Source organism: Peromyscus californicus, unplaced genomic scaffold (genome assembly GCF_007827085.1).
Source record: "Peromyscus californicus insignis strain IS unplaced genomic scaffold, ASM782708v3 Scaffold_4__1_contigs__length_199733344, whole genome shotgun sequence".
NCBI classification, from domain to species: Eukaryota; Metazoa; Chordata; class Mammalia; order Rodentia; family Cricetidae; genus Peromyscus; species Peromyscus californicus.
In genome coordinates, this window is record NW_026294562.1 from 126018616 (window position 1) to 126043957 (window position 25342).

At 45.6% G+C, this 25342-nt stretch overlaps 1 protein-coding gene across 2 annotated transcripts; it reads left to right on the forward strand.

The window, feature by feature from the left end:
- Nucleotides 1–390: 390 nt before the first annotated feature.
- Nucleotides 391–16494, forward strand: LOC128125250 (uncharacterized). 2 transcript variants are annotated; one of them, XR_008223116.1, is made up of 3 exons: nt 391–519; nt 1061–15196; nt 15670–16494. XR_008223116.1 is itself a non-coding variant. In XM_052762425.1 (2 exons), the coding sequence occupies exon 2, from the start codon at nt 1407–1409 to the stop codon at nt 2877–2879; it is 1473 nt and encodes a 490-aa protein (XP_052618385.1). In that variant the 5' UTR covers nt 391–519; nt 1061–1406; the 3' UTR covers nt 2880–16494. The 2 variants fall into 2 exon arrangements, 1 of the variants encoding a protein (XP_052618385.1); XM_052762425.1 differs by having other exon boundaries at nt 1061–16494.
- The last annotated feature ends 8848 nt before the right edge of the window (nt 16495–25342 follow it).

Here is a 25342-nt window from a genome sequence, read left to right on the forward strand (position 1 = left end):
CTGTCTCTTCCTCCCTCCCTGACTCCCCCTTCCCCCCTTTTTACTGTCTCTTCTTTTAGTTTTTTGAGACAGGGTTTCTTTATGTAGCCCTAGATGTCCCAGAAGTCCCTCTATAGACCGGGCCTGGCCTCGAACTCAGAGATCAGTCTGCCACCACCGCCGGGCACTTACTGATCTTCTCTATCCAATTCTGGCCACCAGGGCAGAAAGACAATGGCCTGTCGCTTTAAGAACCTGGTGGGAGTCGCTTCCTCCTTCCTCTGCCTTGCGGGCGTCTCTCTGGGTAACGGCGGCCCGGGCGACCACCGTACGGGTTCGTTGGCCCATCCGTCACAGAGCCGCGGCCTCTGATTGGCTCCTGCGCTTCGGGACCGCCCACCGTGGGCGGGAATTGGGAGAAAGGAGTTTGTTGGCGGGCTCGGAACGGTCCGGTTGCGGGAGAGACCCGGGGCTGCGGCGGTGCCCGCGGTGGCGGCGGCGGCGGCGGCAGCTGGGACTTCCCGCGCGTGGGCCGGCACGGTGAGTACTGTGTTGGGACCTGGCGGAAACGTGGCCGCCGTGGTCGCGACTTGCCACCCGCATGGCCACCCTGCGGGAGGAGCCGGCCTGCAGCGTGTGCGGCCGAGGGTCCGGTTTCCTGGGTCCGGGCATTTTTGGGTGGAGAAAGCCCCGGAGCAACATGTAAGAGCAACAGCCATGTTGAAACTTAGGCAAAACTAAGTTCCCTGTTCTCGGCCCTCGCCTGCCCCCGCCGGCCCCATAGCCGCGAGGCGTTTTGTACCCGATGGTCCAGGGAGAGTTCCACAGCTGCCGCGTTCTCTTTCTGTAAACCCGCCCGCTTGCAAAATCTCCGTCTGTGGGGTCTCGTCCTGTGAGAGAGGTGCTCGGGGCTGTTCTCTCGAACCCTGTCTTAGGGGGAAGACAGCCGCCACATAGGCGGCTGGGCACAGACTGAGATGGTCTTTGTGCTTATTCAGTGGGATTAACGTTTGGAGGCTTGGGTGATATAAGACCCCCTTACCCAAATTCAGATCTCAGACCCTTCCCTTCCGAACCCCAGGGACTGGAGCGTCACTTCCCATGGGGTGTACCCCTTGAGACATTCCAAGGGCCGCGGCTCGGTTTGGCTGGCCCAAGGCTACAAGAAAACCAGTAAGCACCTGTCTGAGGAGGCCTCTGTGGGTAAGTCATAGTTTTCCTTATATGACATCTGGTCCTGGTTCTGTTGGGATCCCATTTAGGGACAGTGAGGTGCTTTAGGAGACACATGAACTCCTGTCCAGGGCTCTAAGGAGAAGTCACACTGCCTGCCTGGTTCTTGGCCCCCTGTACCCTGTGCTGTTTTGTCTTTTCTGTCTCTTTTTCCTGAGTTCTGTGGTTTGGACTTGCGGTGACCGGTCGACAAAATGGGAAATAAGACTAGCAAAGTTGATACTCCCCTAAACTGTGTACTGGACAATTTTGATGAACTTTACACCCGTAGTGTTAAGAAGTGTTATAACCGTATTACCAAGAAACGTCTCCGGACCTTCTGTCAATATACATGGCCCATGTTCGAGGTCAAATGGCCCTCTGGGGGCACCTTTGATCCCCAGGTGGCATGGGCGGTAGTAGATGTTGTCCGCAGATTACCTGGCCAGCTGAACCAAATTGGATACATTTTGCCTTGGGCAGAAGCAACATCTAATCCACCGCCATGGATGAAGGTTTATATGGTCAGAAATGGCCTTCCTCATTCCCCATCACCTCACCTCCCTCAGCCCCCACCTCAACCCAAACCTGTAACACATCCCCCACCTCAACCCAAACCTGTAACACATCCCCCACCTCAACCCAAACCTGTAACACATCCCCCACCTCAACCCAAACCTGTAACACACACCCCACCTCAACCCAAACCTGTAACACGCCCCCCACCTCAACCCAAACCCCTAAAACATCCCCCACCTCAACCCCCACCCCAAGCTCTACCCCCGCCCTCTGATGCCTGTGTGCCTTTTACCAGCACTGATCTTTATAACCAGAACATCCAGAACCCTCCTTTCAGCACAACGCGGAGCTCTATAGCCTATGAGCCTTTGACCACCAGGGATCTTCTTAACTGGAAGGTGCAGTGCCCCCCTTTTAGCACAGACCCAAAGCCCCTAATCTCTCTAATTGAATTGATCTTCCTCATGCACCATCCTACTTGGGATGAGTGTCAAATCATCTTATATATCCTCTTCACAAAGTGGGAGAGGGAACGGATTCTGACGAATGCAGCTAAAGAACTTTGTGGAATGGATGTCCTGCCTACAGAGAGACCAGACTGGAACTATAGGACAGAGGAAGGTAGGAGGTTACTCAATGATTACCACCAGGCTTTGCTTAATGGACTAAAACGGGCAGCCCGGAAGCCCACTAACTATTCCAAGGTGACAGATACAAAACAAGGTCCAAAGGAACCACCGTCAGCGTTTCTTGAACGCCTCCTGGAGGCATACCGTGAATATACATCCATAGATCCAGATGACCCAGCAAACCGCTTCACGATTAACCTGAGCTTCGTAGCCCAGTCTTCCCCAGACATACGTAAAGAAATTCAAAGAATGGATCGATTTTTTGAGATGAGTAGGTCAGAATTATTGCAAGTAGCCCAGGAAGTGTTTGACAATAGAGAGATTGAAAAACAAATGCAGCTGTTGAGGAATGTGATCTATGGGCAACATTCCTGTGGCTCCTTCAGTCCTGGCCAAACAACATACAACAGAAGGGGGAGGCCCCTGCGAAGAGACCAGTGTGCTTACTGCAAGGAATTGGGGCACTGGAAACATGAATGCCCCAAACAGAGATGGGTAGGTCCTCCCTGGCCAAGGCCACGTTTGGCTTTAGGACAATAGTGGGGCCATAGCTTTTTCAAATTAGACCCCCAGGAGTCTGTAGTAATAATCCTTTCAATTAGTACCAACCTGTAAACTTCCTAGTCGATATGGGGGCTTCACATTTGGTATTACAAAACCCCTAGGGCCTCTTGCCATTCAAACAATGGAAATGCAGGGGCCAACAGGGGAAGTCAGAAAATCTAAATGGACTACAACATAGACTATTAATCTGGGAGAGAGGACAATGATTCATTCCTTGTTAGCCTTGAATGTGCCCATTCCCTTTGCTGGGAAGTGACGTCCTAAGCAAGCTCCAGGCAACCTTCTCATTCTCAGGAGATACACTAGGGTGCCTAGCCACAATCCTGACCATTACCTGTCCCTTAATCCAGTAGTCCCTCCTCCTCTTTCTCCTCTAGGGTCTGACCCACACCCCTGAGGGGAGATTAAAAGAGCAACTGATCAGGGATGTTCTTGCTGTCTGAGCCAAAACCAGTCCTGGTCTGGCTAAGCATGTGTTGCCACTTATAGTTCAGCTGACTTCTGAGGCCATGCCCATCCGAGTCAGACAGTATCCCATCAGTACAGAGACCAGAGAGGGAATCAAGGTACATCTCAGTTGCCTCCTCAAGACAGGCATACTCATTCCATGCCAGTCAGCCTGGAACACCCCTATTACCAGTCCAAAAGCCTGGGACCAACACTATCAACCAGGACAGGATTTAAGGGGAGTGAATGAGCAGGAAGAAACCTATTTGCTTGACTGTTGCAAACCCTCTTTATACTCTGCTCAGCATGCTGCTGCCTGAGCAGGTTTATAAGGTACTGGATCTAAGGGATGCGTCTTTCTCCATTCCCTCGTCAAAACTAAGTCAGCCCATCTTTACATTTGAATGTGCTGACCCTGAACTGAGAATATCAGGGCAACTGACCTGGACCAGATTACCTCAGGGGTTCAGCAGCTCCCCTACCATCTTGGATGAAGCCCTCAACCAGGACTTAAGTCTCTTCTGCAATGAGTATCCAAAAGTTACCTTACTCCAGTATGTGGATGATTTGTTGCTGGGTGCAAAAAAATTTAAGGAGGACTGTTTGGCTACTCAGGGTCTCTTTAAGAACTCTGGCTCAACTCGGCTATCAAGTTTCCACAGAGAAAGCTCAGATTTGCTCTCTGTGGGTCACCTATTTGGGATATGAATTAAAGGAAGGAGAAAGGCTATTATCAAAGGCCTGCATAGAAGTCATAATTTGAACCCCTACTCAAACCACAAAGAGGCAGATTAGAGAGTTCCTGGGAGTTATTGTGTATTGCTGCCTCTGGATACCCAGGTTTGCTGAAATTGCCAGACCCTTGTACTCAGCCGTGGCAGGGGCTAACACCCCTTTGGAGTACACTGAGGAAAGTTAGCAGGTCTTAAAAGGCGCTTATGTAGGCTTCTGCCTTAGCTCTTCCTGACACCTCCAAGCCCTTCCACCTCTATGTCTATGAGAGAAAGGACATTGCCAAAGGAGTCCTGACCCAAGCCCTGGGTCCCTGGAAAAGGCCAGTTGCCTACATTTCAACAAGATTGGATCCTGTGGCCTCAGGATGGTCCCCTTGTCTACAAGCCATGGCAGCTACCAATCCTTATAAAGGAGGCGGACAAACTTACCCTGGGACAGAATCTGACCATAATGATCCCACATGCATTAAGACTCTCATTAAGAGATGATACTGCTGGATGTCTAATGCTCCTCTAACCCTATACCAGGCCCTTCTCCTAAATAAGGATAGATTGGCTTTTGACAAATCCATGGCTATCAACCTTGCTACCCTATTCCTGGACAGTGACCCTCAGGAAATCATACATGATTGCCTGAAGATCCAGAATGTCATTCAGGGTAGCCAGCTGGACCTCATTTGCTAGGAGCCATCCCTGGTGGTGTAGGTCCTAGAAGAGGATGTTAGAAGTTGACGACAGAAGGAGGTAAGCCAGGCCATGGTGGTTGGGAGGATCTTGCAGCCTGACTAGCAGCCAGAGTGCTTCTTTTTTTTTTTTTTGGTTTTTCGAGACAGGGTTTCTCTGTGTAGCTTTGCGCCTTTCCTGGAACTCACTTGGTAGCCCAGGCTGGCCTCGAACTCACAGAGATCCGCCTGACTCTGCCTCCCGAGTGCTGGGATTAAAGGCGTGCGCCACCACCGCCCGGCAGAGTGCTTCTTTATTTATATAAATTTAGTAAGCTGAGATGCATCATGATGTCCAAAACATAGATCATATCATTTTTTGTTTTAGACATGTGTTTTTTGTTCATTTTTTAGTCATTAATAAACTGTGACAGACAGAGTTATCATTTTAATCATTTTTCCTAAGTTTTTTTTTTTTTTTTTTTGGTTTTTCGAGGCAGGGTTTCTCTGTGTAGTTTTGCACCTTTCCTGGAACTCACTTGGTAGTCCAGACTGGCCTCGAACTCACAGAGATCCGCCTGGCTCTGTAGATGTAAGCAACAGTCTTATTAAATAAGAAACACAGAGCCGATTCAGAGAAGAAAGCCAAGAGGTCAGAGCTAAGAGCCTCACCCTTCCTGATTCAGGGATCCTCTCCAGCCAAGAGAGCTCTCCGAAAAGGGGACCTACTTCCTGTGTGTGTCTTTATATAGTCTAGCTGTTCTGCCTTCTCATTGGTTGTAAACCCAAATATGTGACTGCCTCGTCACTGCCTGAATGTACCGCCCTCCAGGTCCTTAAAGGCGTGCGCCACCGCCGCCACGCACTTGCTATGGCTCTCATAGCTCTGACCCCCAGACAACTTTATTTATTAACATACAATTAAAATCACATTTCAGTACAAGTAAAATACCACCACATGGCTCTGCCTCCCGAGTGCTGGGATTAAAGGCGTGTGCCACCACCGCTCAGCTTTTCCTAAGGTTTGACATCATTAATAAACAGAGCTACCATTCTTACTCATTAATCCTATAACCTAATTTTTAAGAATCTACAGGCATATGATAGCCTGTTCTCAGCTATCTAGCTGACTAGCTTTTGTGGTTACAAGGACATTAGACCAAAACAAAGTCTTCAAGGCAGCCAGGCATATTGCCATGTCCCAAGCAGTGTATTATTAACTCCATGGTCAGTGTGCCCAAGAAAAATCCTCAGGCTTAAGCTGTTCAAATTCTGGCATAATACAATGTTTATATTTTATATCTTCATAGAATTTGTCTATATGTCTAATTCTGGCATTCTGTTGTTCCTTAGTCATGTGATATCACAGTGGCTCTGCATGTGCTAACTTTCCTAAGAAAGAGAGGCCCTGACATCTCATTCTTTTATCATCTTTCCACTCCATACTTTGCTCATCAATATAAGTCTTTGTGTAGGGCTAAGGTAACTTCAGCTAATATAACTTTGTTGCTGTATATGCTGCATAATTGCCTGAGTGTATAATGGGACGGGGCTTATAATCTGATCTGTGGCCAACTCCTCTAGCCCACCAAATCTTGTTGACCTTTTTACATTTACTTTGTTTTGAATATCTTGTTCCTGTGTAAGTACAGGGACACATGTTTCAAGAATGTCTCATGGCCTCCTAAAGAGACCTCTGGCTTCTTTATGTGAGTCACAATCTCCAAGGCATGAGGAAGAACTTCAAGTACATAAAAAAGACCTTCAAGTAGAACTTACCTCTCCCAATCTTTGGTTACTGGGACATCAGGAGGTACTTCAAAACATCTCAAATTGCTGCTTGACCTGCACTCAGGTGAATGCAAAAAATGGATATGTTGCCCCAAGGGCACCAAAGTCAAGGTTCTGTATCTGATGAATTTGGGGAATTGGACTTTACTGAAATCAAACAAGGGTCATAGGCATATAAATACTTGCTAGTCCTTATCAACACTGTGTTGGTGAGATAGAGAGAGGCCTTTCCAACCTGAATGGAAACGACCCAGATAGTAACTAAGAAATTAATGATGGAAATCATACCCAGATTTGGCCTCCCCTCAACTCTGGGCTCTGACAGTGACCTGGCCTTCATGGCTAAACTGTCTCAAATGACTACAGAAGCCCTCAATATAAATTGGAAACTACATTGCATGTATTATCCTCAGAGTTCAGGATGGATGGATGGATGGATGGATAGATAGATAGATAGATAGATAGATAGATAGATAGATAGATAGATAGAATGAATGGAACCTTAAAAGAAATTCTCATAAATATGTTCTTAAGACAGGTGTTAACTTGGTTGACCTCTTGTCTTTGGACCTGCTAAGGGCCTGTTGCGCCTCCTCCTGGGAAAAACTGCTCCATATGAAATAATTTATGGATGGCCACCTCCAATGGTCCCCAGAGTACATAAAGAGCTATTAACAGATTATCTAATCTCTTAATCCCTAAAGAGATTATATTTAACTTTGGATAAGAGCTTTCCTCAAGTCCAGGCTGTCCAGCTGGTCAGGCACTGCCTGCCTGACTACCGGTTCCAACCTGGTGACACTGTTCTATTCTAGTCCACCGTTTCAAAACTGACTGCATGGAACTAAGATGAAAAGGCCCCAAATTGTGATTCTTAACAGCCCAATGCTGTTAAGGTTCGTAGTGCCTCTCAAGAAGGCACCAGAGGATCCTGTGGAAGAGGGGAGGGTTGTCAAAAATGAAGTGAGTGAATAGGATCCCCTCAAAGTTAAGATCTCTAAGGTTTACTGTTTTGCTACTGACTTTCCTTTTTTACTCCTTTCCTTAGACTATGGAAGCCATAAAGTTAGTCTTGATCTGTTGGGTTATGTTTTTACCCTTGAGCTTCAGCTATAATAACCCACATAGACCAACCACTTGCAAATGGGAAGTTAGATGTTGTCCACCATTGTAACTTCCAATCAGCCTAATCTGAAAGCTGATAACTGCAAACTCTGTCCCTTCCAACTTGGAATGGGCTGTGGATATTTACAATTGGGAAAAAAACAAAACAAACAAACAAAAACTTGGAAAGCATCCTGGTTTATGCCTGTCCAGCCCAGGGAAGCAGGTTCTGCCAAAGTACCAATGCCTATCTTTATGCCTCTTTGGGCTACAAAACTAACCCTCTGGAAGACAGAACATGATTTTTTTTTAAAAGATTTATTTATTGTATATACGGAAGAGGGCGCCAGATCTCATTACAGATGGTTATGAGCTACCACGTAGGTAATAGGGAATTGAACTCAGGACCTCTGGAAGAGCAGTCGGTGCTCTTAACCTCTGAGCCATCTCTCCAGCCCCCAAGAACATGATATTTTTACCACAACTCCCAACCCCTCTAAAACCAACTCTAATTGTCAGTTGAGGTCATTGTAACATTGTATCTTCCAACTTAAATCTGGAACATTTGTGATTCTTCTGAAAATTCACATTGGAATGTAGGAAGAACTTGGGGAATTAGGCTATATGCAGTTGGACTGGATCCTGCTTCCTCAATTACCATCCAGTGATATTCAGTAAGAAGAACCTAGACATATAGGTCCCAGTAGAGACCTCCCTATACCCCAGGTTCTTCCAGTGCACCCATGTTCCAAAGACTCACCAACTACTGTCTTGCCTGTTCTAACCTCCCCTGAGCCATCTCCTGTTAAAGGAAAATCCAAAATCTCTGTCTCATGTCATAAGAGACACCTGATATAGGACAGAAGAAAAGTCAAAATTGAGGGACTATTCTGTTGCCATAATTTCATAGTCCTTTGCTTTTATTTTGACTCTTTAAAACTTTTATTTATTTATTTTTTAAGACAGGGTTTCTCTGTGTAGCTTTGGAGCCTGTTCTGGAACTTGCTCTGTAGACCAGGGTGGCCTCGAACTCACAGAGATCCACCTGGCTCTGCCTCCTGAGTGCTGGGATTAAAGGCGTGGCCACCACCACCCAGTCTTAGGAATTAGGTTTTTATACTCTGGATGTATTTTAACAAACTGTGGTCCTTTAACCTCTTTTAGATATGCTGCATATGACATTTAAAATGTTTAAGTTTTCTGCAGTGAACTGTGACCATTTCTAACAGCAACCTTTGAAGTCTCCAAAAGGATGATGGGGCCCCACAACAGTGATTCCACCTGGATTGATGTAAGGCCACTAAGCTGACAAACACCACCCAAAGATCGGTTTTGGACTACAAAGTCAAGGTGGCTAGCTGAGATGGTCCAGCCTCACAGACTACTCTATCTAGGACTTGAGATAAGCCCCCTGCACTTTCCCATTACACAGAGACTGGACAACAAGTGATACAGCTAGCTCTCCCAGGGACAATTGTCCTAATTTTCTCAGGGTCCCCTGAAGATGCCATCGCCCCCAGACAGCAGGAAGCAATTTTAAGAACACGACGCCCACATTCCCAAGAGGTGGGGTGGGTGGTTTTTGGTTGTTTAGTGGGTTATGGATATTTTTCTTCATTTATGGGGGTTGGTTACATTGTGGGGGTTGGTAATGGTCTGGAAAAAAGATGAATAAAAAAGATTAGATTAAGGGAACTCATTCTGAAAAGAAAAAGGGGGGATATAGAAATGATAGGATAAAAGGTAGATTATTGAATCTACTTTTAAACCAAAACAGCAACTACTAGTCTTAAATATTTTATATTGCTATGGATTTTTTATATATTGATACAAATTTGAAGTTATTTTTGTTATGCTGTATAGATATTTCTACTTTGGTTTAAGACATTTTTGTATATTGGTACAAATTTAAGGTTATTTTTGTTAGAACATACTGTACACATGCTTCTATTCTTGCTTAAGGTATTATACCTCTACAGCTCATTTAACAATGTAATATAAATTTCTAGTCCTTGAAAGTTATTTTTACAAACTTTTTAGGGTAATAAAGAAGTACAGGTTAGTAATTAGTCACTTATTACAATCAAACGTGTAGTCATGTTAAGTATGTTTTCAAGGTCAAACATATATTTTAGATAGATAGGTGGTCTTCAAACACTTCAGAGATCATCAGAATATGGCATTTAAGATGTTTTAATAATATAAGGTTTTTTGATGACAATGAGACGTGTCAGTTCCTGGCAGCACCAATCTACTTCAGAGAAGATAATGGGCATCAAAGAACCTCCATGTGGAGTTTGCTTTCTTTGTGGCAAAAGTTAGCCACTGGGCAAAAAACTGCCTTTGCCTTGACTTCTGACAGTATGCTGTCCAATTTGGACAAGCAGGACACAAAAGAAAGTGACTGTCAAACTTTGCCAAGACAAGGAGGGACAGTCCTTCAAAATTCCTGCTTCACAGAAAATTCTGTCAGATAATTCTAGGCCTGTAGGCTGAAGATGGATGCCCCAATGTTACAGAGGAACCTTGGGTGACTGTCCAGGCAGCCAGCTGTTTCTGTCATTTCTTAGTTTTGGAGGTTGTTTGCTCTGCACTTCCTGTTTACTAAGTTAATATGCCCTTCTCAGGTCTCTGATGGAGTTGAAGACTAGATAGTTAATAGTTTTTCTTGTTACCAAATTCAGAAAAGAAACAAAAGAGGTGTAAAGTGTATAAGGTTGAGAGACATAAAAGGATAGTTTTGGGTTGGTGATACAAGTTAGGATAGAAAGTGAATTAGGCATAACACTTTGGACTCACCAAGATAGGATAGATAATGGAGTATTTTCTCTGAATTTGCCAAATACAAGTGTATTGAACATTGTGAATGTAATTCTTGCATGTTAATTTTTCTTATTGTCTATAGTTTTCTTATGTTAGAATTAAAACTTTATTTAGACAAAAAATGTGAAATGTGGAATATTCCTTTACACTGTGTGAATATATATGTATGTCTCTGTGATTGGTTTAATAAAGAAGCTGAATGACCAGTAGCTGGACAGGTAGAGTTTAGACAGGGGGAGACAAACTGAGAGAATGCTAGGAAGAAAAAGGGTGGAGTCTGGGAGTCAGAAACAGATACAAAGAGAAGCAAGATGGGCATGCCATCCTGAGAAAATATACCAAGCCACGTAGCAAGGCATAGATAAGAAACATGGGTTAATTTAAAATTTAAGAGTTATCTAGTAACAAGCCTGAGTTATTGGCTGATCCTTTATGATTAATATTAAGCCTCTGTGCTTAATATTAAATGGTAACATTTACTCAGCCATTCTGCACCTAACATGATGAAGGACTGTTGGCTCTGCCTCAACCCCAAACCCTCATTATGTAGGAATGGCTTACAGTCTTGTGACAAGCCTCTACTGATGCTCCTGGTTCCCAGCCCAAGCTAACCCTATGTAATGGACAAGGACTATGTTCATGTCAAAATCACCAGGCTCTTTGGTTCCTCCCTATTTGGATAATTGTACAGCCATCATTCAGAACCTGACTACCACAGGTACAGGTACTGAGAGTCAGCAACTGTTCCTCCCCTCCTGTTGGTGGATATACCTATGGTATCACACAGTGCCTGTTGGTCTCCTGCATTAAACACAGGGCACATCTGCTTTTTTATGTCCTCATTCATATCCTTCCTCAAGTTGATATTTATGATGGGGACAAAGGCTTCCTGAATCTAGCCATGACACTTGACTAAAATGGGTGGTTTCCATATTAGTTCCACTCCTTTTTTTTTTTTCTTTTGAAACTAGAACATTTATTTTATGACTGATTGAAATCCTCAAGATGAACTGGATGCTACAACAGCTGCCCTCTTGGGTTTATGTGTTGTCCCTTCACGGAATTCATATCTGAATCACTCTTAATGAATGCAGTGATTGCAGGATCTTGTAGCATTAGGAATATCAGCCTTGGTCCTGCAAGATCAAGGGTTCAAAACTCTTAACAGTAAAGTTGAACAGGATTTAGGGTTCTTAAAGGCCTCAGTCTCTAGATTGGAAACATCAGGTGGATTCTCTGGCAGAAATAGTTTTATAAAACAGAAGAGGCCATAACTTACTCTTTATGAAGCAAAGAGGGCTGTGCGTGACTCCAGGAGAAACTGGGGCTGTGGTAAGAAACAATCTTAAAACCAAATACTTAAAAAAAAAAAAAAAAAGCCAAACATGTAGTCCAACAATTGGTACCAATCCCTATTTTACTGGTCACTCTGGCTAACCACCCTTGTTTCGGTTGCTTCAGGTCCCCTAATACGTCCTCCTGATGTTCCTTATGATCTTCTAGTGTATAGAGAATGCTAAAATACTTGCCCTCTGCTGGCACTCGCAACCGTTATAATAGTTAGAAATGGAAGCTCCTGATGAAGGATTTTACAGGGGTCCATAAGACAAGGGAGGAATGAGAAACCAGCCCCACTCCATTTTAAGACCAGGAGCCATTTTGAGACTCTAGCTATGTCAGGTTTCTGTTTACTTTAAAACTTAAAGTTTCAAGTTTCTGTTTCTTGGAATTAGGCTGCACCCCACTCCATAACTGCAGAATGTTCTGTACCAGATGTTTCAGGAAGACTTTTGTCTTAGGGTTTTTATTGCTGTGAAGCAACACCATGACTGTGGCAACTCTTATAAAGGAAAACATTTCATTGGAGCTGGCTTACAGTTTCAGAGGTTTAGTTCATTATTCATCATAGCGTGAAGCATGGCAGCATCCAGGTAAACATGGTGCTGGAGAGGTAGCTGAAAAGTTCTACATCTGGATCTGAGGGCACTGGGCAGAGACTTGGCTTGGGCCTTTGAGACTTCAAAGCTCATCCCCTGGTGACATACACCTCCAACAAAGCCACACCTACACCAACAAGGCCACACTTCCTGATTGTGCCACTCCTTGTAAACCTATGGGGGCCTTTTTCTTTCAAACCACCATAATTTCCTTAACTGCCCGGTTATGCCACTTGCAGTCCCCCGCCCCCCCTTCAGTTTTGTCTTCTAAAAGAGGTGTGGGAAAAGTGGCTCAGGGCTGTCCTCCAGAACCCCATTTTCGGGGTAGACAGCTGCCAGGCTGGCTCTGCTCTACACAGAATAAAGTTTGCTTTAACTTGGCCATAATTTGTGGTCAGTGGTCTTTGTCCTTATTTGGTGGGATTAACAGATTAAGCCTTCCCCAGGAGCCTTCCCCAGGAGCACTCTCAGCCTAGCTTGGGTTCCTTCCTCTCCTTTTCTCTAGAGCTTCTACCAAGGGAATTAATTGTTTTGTGAATGGATGTTGCCTGGGTGCTGCAACCCTCCCCCTGGGAGTAGTTGATTCATTGAGTCTACTAACTCTCTTCAAAAACTTACTGTTGATCCTACCTTGAGGAAGCTGCTTCTCTTTGAGGGTGTAAACAGCACCCCTGTTCCAGGAAAAAGGTGCCTGTGTTGCTGGTTCCAATTGAAGGCCAAAGGGCGAAACAAAGGAAGACTGGACAGTGGTGCCTGGCTATGGCCGGCCACACACTATCCTTTTGTGTCCGAAGGTGCTGGTCAAGGGAGAAGTGGTGACACTCCCAGAGTTCCACACTCCTGCCTACCCAGGTGGTGGCCAAGCTGGCAGGGCTTCAGCAAGCCTTTCTTGCTCTACCCTCCCATGTGTATTGCCCGGCCTCCAGAACGCCACTGTAGTCTGCAGGCTCCCACTTGACTGTTCTTTATAGTTCGATCAGAAGCTTCTTTTTCCTTTTGGAGAATTGTGCTTCCTGAGATGCCAGACATCTGTGGGTACAACTTCAAACCTTTGCATTTCAAGGACCCTGAAGTGCATTTCAACAGTATAAGCTAAGAAATTTCTTTAATTTTTAGTCTTGTGATGTAGTCAGGCCAACCTTGAACTTGGGACCCTCTAGTCCCAGTATGAGAGCCAAAGTTAGGTTTTAAGTTTTAATTACTGTGCCTAAGAGATCCATGAAACAAAAATGCCTAGAAGCCATTTGCCCAAGAACAGATGCGTCCCTGAAATGCTGGAGGCTATTGTTTATGGGAGATAGCAAGCCATGTTTCACTCCCTTAAACACATCTGTTTGACTCAACTGTACCAGGTATGCTTGATCACATGTAAGTAGGAGGTATGTAGGCAGGAAATGCATCAGGATGTATGCTTGCCCTTGATTGGATGTAGGCAGGAGGAATGCAGGCAGGAAGTACATCAGCATGTATAATTTACCTTGATTGGACCTGATGGGAAATACGGTGGCCTTATGAGGTTCCCTTTTTAAGCCTCTGCGAAATGTGACCCATCACCATTTTCTGGGAACCCATGAACGGACCTGGCTAGAGTCTATCATCCTGACCAGTATTTAATTAAAGTTTGCTTCAAATTTGGCTCAAGCTGGCAGTAATGGCCAATGCCTTTAATCCCAGCACCAAGGAGTCAGAGGCAGGTGGATCTCTGTGAATTTGAGGCCAGCCTGGTCTACAGAATGAGTTCCAGGACAGGCTTCAAAGCTACACAGAGAAACCCTGTTTCGAAAAACCAAATAAAAACAAAAACTTTTGTTTGGTTCATAATTGTGGTACTGGTCTTATTCTCACCTGGAGGATTAACACCAGCCTTTTTTAAGTGCTGCGGTTATAAGCAAGTGCCACCCATATACCCAAAGGATGCTTGAGCATACCACGAGGACACTTGTTAACTCTGTTCAGAGTAGCAGCATTCATAATAGCCAGAACCTGGAAACAGCCTAGATGTGCCTCAATCAAAGAATGGATAAAGAAAATGTGGTAGATAGACACAATGGAGTACTACTCAGCCGTAAAAAAACAATGACAGCATGAAACTTGCAGACAAATGGATGGAACTAGAAAATATCCTGAGTGACAAACGTGGTATGTACTCACTCATAAGTGGATACTAGATGTAAAGCAAAGGACAATCAGACTACAACATGTGAAGGCATAGACTTAACTTTACAGACTCCATCTTAGGGAAAGGCCACCATCTTAGACCATCTGGTGACCGGGGGCTGAACTCAGTTCCAGGAATAACCTCAGGAATGTGCTGTGACAGTGAAATTTGAACAGATACCCTAGAAGCAGCCAATTAGGAAACATGGCAGTAAAAATTAACAAGATCCAGATGTTCCTGCAGACATTCTATCAATGGTTTATGGCCCTTGCAGATATCCTGTCAGCAGATTGTGGTTTCGAGTCAAAAGTTTAACTAATAGTTTCAAAAATCGCCTTGCCCCATATTCCGTTACCCAATCCCAAAACGCCAAGGCATGTAACTCCTGGGTTGTGTTTGTTTGTTTTTTAAACTCTCCTACTCCTGAGCTTGGGGCTACATTCTTCCCATCGGTGGCATCGGAGCATAGGGCTGCGGACTGGATTTGAACCTGACTATAAAGGTCCTTGTGTGTTTGCATCAGAACCAGCTCTTCGGTGGTCTCTTGGGTTTTTGCAACATGGATACAACATTTGGTGCATTGGTCAGGAACCCCCATGACCCATGGACTCCAGAGTGGAGGCTCCCTGACCAGCCAGTAAGTGTCTCTAGGTGTGGGTCTGTCCTGTCTGCTAGTTTTGTTTCTGTGGTGGGCCTAAGTCGGTGATTACAGTCAGAGCGAACACGCTGCAGGACCGTGATCACAAAGGGCCAGAAGACGTTCCAGACCCCTGTGGTGGAGGTGGAGAGCCCCACATCTGTTTGTTTGAGGATGGAGAGCCTCAGATCAGGACGGTATTTGGATGCACAAGTGGGTTGCCCCCACAACATGGCAGCAAACTATCATTCTCTTTGACACTCTGCTGTCAGTCTCATTGGGGCAAGCCTTTGTCTTGTTCCCTTGGTCTTCTGTGGTGTCTGTGTTTCTCTGTATTTGTTTCTGACAGCAACGAATGCTATGAGACAGACAACTTCTCTGGACTTACTCTTAACTCACTACCAAGATGTCAACACACATGCTCATAATCTTTCAATTCTGATTTAAAAGTCTAAACTTGTCACCTTTTGCAGGTCAGACTGGCTGGCAATCAACATTGGCTGGCCTCCCAAGGGAACCTTCAACTTGGTCCTTATGCGGCAATGAAGGAAGTTGTCTTCAGACTACGAGTGGGGCATCCCAACCAAATGCCCTACATAGTGGTTTTTAGAGACAGTAGAGGACCCCCCTTCCTGGATTAAACCATTCTTGCCCCAACAGGTTAAGGTCCTGGCTGCTGCCGAGAAAGACTTACCTGTGAAGGCCCCTTCAGCTCCTAAGCCAGAGGCCCTTCAAGGAAGCAACACAGAGGAAAAGATCTCCCCACTACCATCCTTATACCACCGATCCTGGTGCAGCCATCCCAGTGCCAGCCCCCACTCCCACCCCCCTGCCAGTTCAGCTGGCTCCTCTGCCAACCCTGAATGCTCCGCCTCGGGCAAGAGCGGGACTGGCTCACGGATGTAGGGGAGATAGCCCTGATCCTGGCACAACAGTCCTTCCCCTTAGGGTGGCAGGACCCCCAACCAGGATGGGAGTCAACTATACCACTACTCTTACTTTGCCACTAGTGATCTTTACAATTGGAGACCCCAAAATGCACCCTTCTCAGAAAAACCTAAGGAGCTGATTAGCCTCTTTGAGAATTCTCTTCACCCATTTCCCTATTGAGAGCCACTGGTAGCAAAAGTCCATGAGAGTATTCAGCAGTGCCAACTAGAGTTCAGAAGGTCAACCCATCAGAACTAAGGGTTCTGTTAGAGGAAACAGTCAAGCAAGGCGTTAGGGAATTCCTGCCTTTTGAATGAACTGGCTGTCTCTTGTAAACTTCTATGCAATAACAGCTATGAGTCTCCCCATTTACTGTGCATCTCTGTGTTATGTGTACATATAATCACGATTGCATCTCAATCTTGGGTACAACTTGCCCTATACATTTGGGATAATTGGATAACTGTCCCCAGCTGTGTTTATTCTCCGGACAAAAGTATTTCAGCTAAGATACCTTTTTCCAAGGACAAAACTGCACACAGATAAACATTAGCTCATCTCACCCACAGAAAAAGAACCACTAGCAATTTAATCCTCAACTCCTTACCTTCACCCCAGGTTATTTATACAAGACCCTAATTTAAGAGATTTACCGCTCCCATTCCTGGGATGATGTTTTAGCCATTTGTTAGTTACTGAGTTAAGGTAGTTACTTCCCACTGACCCAATGAGATTGCTGTCAAGGCCAGGCAGGTGATAGGTGCCAAGCTTCTTTCTTGTGCAGATTGTTTTAATTCCTCCTCAGCCAGGTGCTATTCCTAGATTCCCTAAATGATCTTAGCCTTTAATTGACCCTACTGGAGAACTCCCCTTTAGTCACTCCCCTTTTGGGTTGTAATTGGAAGCAGACATTTATTGCTTTATGTGTGGATCCTTATCACCTCTCTCTGCGACCCTGAAAACTTCAGGCCACACATTGCTTTGCCAAAGAATTACTGTTTATATATACTGGTTACCTCACAGCAGAAGAGAGCTGATTGAGAAGAACAGAGATGAGGACGGAGACGGAAAGAACTAGGTAGACGTGAGAGAACAGCAGAAGGGACTGACAGCAGGAGGGACTGACAGCAGGAGGGACTGACAGCAGGAGGGACTGAGAGGACCTAAGAAACTGTAGACAGAATTGACTTCAAAAAATAAAGTGAATGGACTAACGAACTCTGTGCTTAGATTTATTTGATATCCTTCAGATTAGAATCCTCAGCTGGTTGTTAGACTCTTCCACAGACCCTGGGAGTAAATAATATAGGCTGGACCTATTATTGTTTACGTTATCTCCCCATGTGGCATGACTGTCAGCAGCTTTTTCAGGTCCTCTTCATGACAGAGGAGAGAGACTGGATAGGACAGAGGCCTGGAAGCTGGTTCCAGGTCCTACTGGAGAGTGCCCAGCTAACCAGGCTCTCATAGATGCAGCTTCTCCCCTGGTTCGCCTGGTGTGGGACATGGCTGAAGGTAGGAGCGACCTCCTGGTCTATTGCCAGACTCTGTTGGTGGGTCTCAAGGCAGCTGCAAGGTGGCCTGCGAATTTGAATAAAGTCTGTGATGTTAGACAGGAAGTAAATGAAAGCCCAGTGGCATCCTGGAGCACCTCCAGAAGGTAAACACCTTATGATCCTGAGTCCCAGGAAAATACTGCTGCAATGACTCCAGCTTTCATTAGCCAGTCAGCTCCGGATATCAAGAGAAAGCTACAGAAGCTGGAACACCTCGGAGAAAAGAGCAGTAGGGATTTAGTAAAGGTGTCTGAGAAAGCGTATAATGGAAGGGATAGTGCGGAGGAAAAGGAAATTAAAAGGGAGCGGTGCAAGAATCAGCACCCCGCTAGTGTGCTGCTAGCCACTACTGCAGAACCAGAAGAGCGCCAAAGGCGACTGCGGCACCTGGTGGCTGAAGAGGAGCATGAGAAACCGAGAGGTAACAGAGAAAGGCCCCAGCTGTTAAAGAATTGATGCATGGGCTGTAAAGAGGAAGGGCACTGGGCCAAAGAATGCCCCCGAAAGGCGGCTAGGAGCAGTACTAAAGTCCTTAGCCAGCGGGATTTGGACAATGATTAGGGAAGATGGAGTTTGCCCCCCACCTCCCGAGCCTAGGGTAACCCTAAGAGTGGAGGGGAAACCAATTGACTTCATGGTGGACACGGGAGATCAGAACTCTGCTACTGAGGGCTGATGGACCCATGGCAGATAAAAAGACTTGAATTCAGGGTGCCACCAGAGTCAAACCTTATTCATGGACTACACGAAGAATAGTGAACTTGGGAACGGGGCTGGGTAGCCCACTCATTCCTGGTAATTCCAGAATGTCCATACCCCTTGTTAGGCTGTGATTTACTTACCAAAATGAAAGCCCAGATATATTTCTCTAATGAAGGAGCTAAATTGTTTAATGAAAATGGGAAACCCATTCATGTACTGGTGATCAGTAATTTGACAGGAGAGTACAGGCTGCGTCAGGTAGCCACTGAATCTGACCCTCAGCTGGAGAAACGGCTTCAAGAGTTCCCATCGGCCTGGTCTGAAACGGGGAGTGGGACTGGTGACACATTGTGTCATCCCCACCCCCCATGTGGAAATTAAGCAGGGGGCAGACCCAGTCAAGGTCTATCCGTACCCCTAGAGGCCAAAAAGGACATCACACCACACGTCATGAGGCTACCAAACTTAGGTGTCCTCAGGCCTGTGCAGTCAGCCTGGAACACACTCCTCTTGCCCATCAAGAAGCCTCACAGCAATGATTACAGACCAGTCCAGGACTTGCGAGAGGTCAACAAGAGGGTGATTGACATACACCCCACAGTGCCTAACCCGTATAGCCCACTCAGCTTGTTGCCCCTGAATCGGCAATGGTATACCATCCTGGACTTAAAGATGCCCTTTTCAGTCTGCCTCTGGCCTCCAAAAGCCAACAGTACTTCACCTTTCAATGGCATGACCCAGAGGTCAGGATCAGCGGCCAGCTGGCCAGACTACCACGAGGATTCAAAAACTCTCCCACCATCTTTGATGAAGCTCTGCGTGAGGACTTGGGTGAGTACCCAGCACAGAAACACAGAAATCAATCTGTTGCAGTATGCTGATGACTTACTGATTGCAGCTGCAGATCGAGAGACCTGCCTGACTGGGATTGAGCAGCTATTGCAAACCCTGGGGGACCTAGGGTTCTGCCCTCAGCCAAGGAAGCCCTAATCTGCAAGCAGCAGGTAGCATACCTGGGGTACGTCTTGAAGGAAGGGCAGTGGTGGCTCTCGGACGCACAGAAGGAGACAGTGCTTAAGATCACCTACGACTGCCAGGCAAGTGAGAGAGTTCTCAGGCTCAGCAGGTTTCTGTCACCTGTGGATTCCAGGTTTTGTAGAACTTGCCATGCCAAAGAAGGGTGAGATTTCACCTGGACTAAGGAGCACCAGTTGGCCTTTGAAAAACTCAAAGCTTGCTCTCGGCCCTGGCACTGGGTCTGCCAGATGTGACCAAACCATTTCACCTATATATATAGATGAAAACAAAGGGCCAAGGGAGCCCTAACCCAAACACTTGGCCCCTGGCAACAGACCATAGCCTATACACCAAATAAACTGGGTCCCATGGCAGCTGGATGGCCACCCTGCCTCCGCATAATAGTGGCTATGGCCCAACTGGTTAAGGGTGCTGACAAGCTGTTCTTGGGACAAAGTCTCACCATAACCACCACCCATACTCTTGAGGGAGTTCTCAAGCAGGCCCCCATTGGGAGCTGAGCAATACCCAAATGACTCATTATCACTCTGTTGCTTAACCCCGCCAGAATAACTTTCCAGATGCCCTCAACTCTGAGTCTGGCTACTCCACTGCCCGATCTTGACCTGGAAGCGCTGCTGCATGACTGCTCCAGGATCCTGGCCCAGGCACACAGCATTAGGCCAGACTTGTGGGACACCCCATTACCTAGTATAATGACAGCAGCAGCTTCGTGCAGGAAGGCTGGAGGTATGCAGGGGCGGCAGTCACCACTGCAGAGAAGGTAATATGGGCAGAGCCAATGCCAACTAGGATGTCCGCCCAACATGTGGAATTGATAGCCCTAACTGAGACATTAGAACTGAGGCAAGGACAGAAGGTTAATGTCTACACAGACGGCTGGTATGCTTTTGCCATGGTGCATTTGCATGAGGCAATATATCAAGAAAGGAGACTGCTAACCACGAAAAGTTATCAAAAATAAAGATGAGATCCTGGCCTTCCTTAAAGCCCTATGGTTACCCAAGAAACTGGCCATCATCCATTGCCCTGGTCACCAGAGAGGAAATGGACCCTAGGGGCAACAATCTGGCTGACAAAACTGCCTGGCAGGTGGCACTCAAGAGACCATGTACTGGTGGACCCAGGGGCACCTAATCTACCCAAAAATCCTGGGTATACTAAGGAAGGCCTTGCCTGGATCAAGATCCTCCCTACGACCCAGTGTCTAGACGGATGGTAGAGAGATGCAGACAGCAAAATCATCCTGCCTGAACATCTGGGAGAGAGACTGCTCAACAAGATCCATCCATCCATCCTCACATATGGGAACACAGAGAATGCAGGACTTGGTTAGACAGTTGAGAATAAGAATCAAAGATGCACAACAAAAATTGTAAATATTACCAACTGCAAGGCTTGCCAACTCACCAATGCAGTGACCAACCCCAAAAATCCAGGAACCAAGCTCAGTGGCACGAAACCAGTCAGACAATGGACCAGCTTTTGTGTCCCAGTTGAGTCAGAATTTGGCCACCATCCTGGGGTGTGATTGGAATTACATTGTGCTTATAGACCCCAGCGTTTAGGATAGGTAGAGTACATGAACAGAATTCTTTTTAAGAGACCTTAACTAAATTAATCTTAGAGACTGGCACAGGCTGAGTGGTTCTCCTTCCTGTTGCCTTGTATAGGATTAGGAACTCCCCTTATCAGATGGGGCTAACCCCATTTGAAATTATGTTTGGTACCCCACTCCCAATCACCCCCAACCTCCAGGAAGATCTGCTGGCAGAACTGGATGAAAAGACCTCCTGGATTCTATATGAGGGGTCCACTGGACTCACAAGAAGATTTGACCCAAACTAAGAGCCCTCTATGAATCTGGTGTCCCTGCTGAACCCCACAGGTACTGACTGGGTGATGGGTATATGTGAAGAGACACTGCCAGCAGTAGTTGTAGCCTAGGTACAAGGGACCCTACATCATTCTGCTGACCACACCCACTACCATTAAGTTTACGGTGTGGTTATGTGGATCCACTATACCCATGCCAGGCTGGTGATGCTTTTGCACCAGGGCGAAGGATGGGAAGCTTCAAGGGATCCAGACAACCTCTTCAAGCTCTGGGTGCAGCACAGGCAGTAATATTACTCCTACTGATGATTTTACCCACTAGGATCCAAGCTATAGGAAACCACACATGCTTTGGAATCAGACTTGGATGATTGTAAATGCTGAGACACAGGAGCCATTGCCAACAGCACCTCTTCAACAACGGCTTCCCTGACATTTTTGTAGATTTAGGTGACCTACTGGGGGAAAACTGGGATCCATCCCACCAGGAATTGTCTCCATGGTATGCTGGTAATTCCCCCGGGCGGGGGGGGGGGGGAGTAAGACCAGGAGTCTTGGGTTCTATGTCTGTCCCCACCCACTCCTGCACCAAAGAGCAGCAACATAAGTGTAGGGGTCCTGAGGCTGCTTACTGTGCCAGCTGAGGGTGCGAGTCCACTGGATGGATTACCTGGACACCTCTCTTACTGGGGGATCTGATTATAATAGCCAGTGCAGGAGACATGAGAGCACTGGGGACAGGAGTATGCACCGTAGGTCAGCAGCGGGTCAACTGTGGACCATGTTATGAGAAGGAGCACTTCCCCAAACACCTGTGGGCCACCAGCGGGGGTGCTGCAACTCTTTAGTCATCAAATTCACTGACCAAGGAAAGGAAGCAGACTGGACAACTGGTAAGACTTGGGGACTGAGGCTTTACCGCACAGGACATGATCCCAGGCTGATGTTTACCATCAGGCACACTCAGACCCCATTAGGGGCAGCAATAGTGCCCAATCAGTTAATAAACCTGCCATCAGCCCCTGAAAAGCACCCTGAGCCTTGGCACCCCACAACTGTCAGACACATCAGTCCCTTTGGCCAATAGGACCCCCAAATCAGTCCAGCTGCAACCAAGGGAGGAGATCTGTTTCTGGACCTCTTTGAAATTAGGTAAAAAGGAGAACCCTAAGGGGGATGTATGGATTGCCCTGGGAAATAGTTGAGATTTGGGTAAATGGGGGGCAAGGGGTCAGCAGTAGGGGCAGGGGAACATGAGGGATTGGGATGGCCAGTGTTGGAGAGGGACAGAGGGAGAGCAATGAAAGAGATATCTTGATAGAGGGTCATTATGGGGTTAGGGAGAAACCTGGTGCCAAGGAAACTCCCAGGAATCCACAAGGATGACCACAGCTAAGATTCCTAGCGAGAACGGACCCAACATTCTGCCTGAGGCCAACGCAGGGCCCAGCTGCCGATCCTGTGAAACCCAACAACTTGGAGGTGTTGGTGAGATTGCCCTACTGAACAACCTGCTCAGCTGAGATCCATTCGGGAGAGGATTCAGAAGCCTACAGTCTGCAGTCTGAGGAAACAAGATCAGCTGAGGAGTTGACAGATGAGCAAAACGAGACCTGAGAACACAAAAGAAGGTGCCGCCCAGTCACCGAACCAGATCACCAGAATCATAAGCCCACCCTACACCGACTGGTAACAGGTAAGCCACTATCTCTGGACCAGCAGACCAGGTCTCTAGCCCCTAGGCCCCAGCCACTGGAGTCCCAGGGACCAGACAGCTACCTTTCCCTGCTCCTCCACCAAAAAAATAAACCAACCCTTACAAACCCAACAACCACTGGAACCATAAGCGCACCCTGCACCAATTGGGAACAATTGCTCCCTTAGACAGAACCCACTAACACCGATTGGACTAAGCTGCTCCTGGAGAAACAGAGCCTAACAGCACCGATTCGACCAAGAAACTCCTAGTGGACCAAGACTATCAATTGGAACAAGAGAGGCACCCTCAGACACAGACACCACCTGCACTGAGTGGAGGAAGAGATGAGTAGACGCCAGTGCAAAATACAGGCAACAACATAAAGACCTATATGACAACATCAGAACCTAGTGATTCTACACCTGCAAGACCTGAACATACCAAGGCAAAAGAAGCAGAAGAAATCAGTCATAAAAATGACTTTAAGAAGGTGATAGAGGCCCTCAAAGAGGAAATGAAAAACACCCTTAAAGAGGAAATAAAAAATTTCCTTAAAGAAATGGAAGAAAAAACAGACAAAAATTGGAAGAAATCAAAGAAAGCCAAGAAAAAGTAATTAAACAGATGAAGGAAACAGTTCAAGATTTGAAAATTGAAATTGAGACAATAAAGAAAACATAAACTGAGGGAATGCTGGAAATAGAAATTTTGACTAAACGCTGGAAATAGAAATTCTGACTAAACAAACAGGAACTACAGATGCAAGCAAAACCAACCGAAGGCAAGAGATGGAACAGAGAATCTCTGACACTGAAGACACAATAGAGAAAATAGATTCATCAGTCAAAGAAAACACTAAAGCCAAAAAAGTTGTAACACAAAACGTCCAAGAAATTTGGGACACCATGAAAAGACCAAACCTAAGAATAATAGGGATAAAAGAAGGAGAATACCAACTCAAAGGCACAGAAAATATATTCAACAAAATCATAGAAAAAAACTTTCCTAACCTAAAGAAAGAAATACCTACGAAAATACAAGAAGTTTACAGAACACCGAATAGGCTGGATTCAAAAAAAAGTCCCCTCGCCACATAATAATCAAAACACTAAACATACAGAACAAAGAAAAAAATATTAAGAGCCACAAAGGAAAAAGACCAAAAAACATATAAAGGCAGACCCATCAGAATAACACCAGACTTCTCAATAAAGACTATGAAAGCTAGAAGGTCCTGGACAAATGTTATGCAGACACTAAGAGACCACGGATGCCAACCCAGACTGTTATACCCTGCAAAACTCTCAATCACCATAGACAGAGTAAACAAAATATTCCATGATAAGACCAGATTTAAACTGCCTATCCACAAATCCAGCCCTAGAGAAAGCACTAGAAGGAAAAATCGAACCTAAGGAAGTTAAACACACCCATGAAAACTCAGGCAATAGATAATCCCACACCAATAAATACTAAAGAAGGGAAACACAACACTACCATAAAAAAAAAATAACAGGAATTAACAATCACTGGTCATTAATATCCATCAATATCAATGGTCTCTACTCACCTATAAAAAGACACACACACTTCGGCTGCATAAAAGAAACACACCTGAACTTCAAAGACAGACACTACCTCAGAGTAAAGGGCTGGGAAAAGGCTTTCCAATCAAATGGACTTAAGAAGCAAGCTGATGTAGCTATCCTAATATCTAATAAAATAGACTTCAAACTAAAATCAATCAAAAAAGATCAGGATGGACATTACATATTTATCACAGGAAATATCCACCAAGATGAAGTCTCAATTCTGAACATTTATGCCCCAAATACAAAGGCACCCACTTTATAAAAGAAACATTACTAAAGCTTAAATCACACATCAAACCCCACACACTGGTAGTGGGAGATTTCAACACACCACTCTCACCAAAAGACAGATCTACCAGACTGAAACTTAACAAAGAAGTAAAGGATCTAACACATGTTATGACTCAAATGGGCTTAATAGATACCTACAGAACATTCCACCCTAACAAAAAAGAAAATACCTTTTCTCAAAACCCCATGGAACCTTCTAAAAAATTGACCTCATGCTTGGTCACAAAGCAAATCTCAACAGATACAAAACATTGGAATAACCTCCTGTATCTTATCGGACCACCATGCCTTTAAAGTTAGATTTCAACAATAACAAAAACTATAGAAAGCCTACAATCTCATGGAAACTGAATAATGCCCACCCGAAGCACCAATGAGTCAAGGAAGAAATAAAGAAATTAAAGATTTCCTAGAATTCAATGAAAATGAAAGTATAACATACCCAAACTTATGGAACACTAAAAAGTGCTAAGAGGAAAATTCATAGCACTAAATGCCTACA

Coding starts and splice junctions, on each gene's coding strand:
- LOC128125250 (XM_052762425.1), top strand. CDS start 1,407: ATGGGAAATAAGACTAGCAAAGTTGATACTCCCCTAAACTGTGTACTG.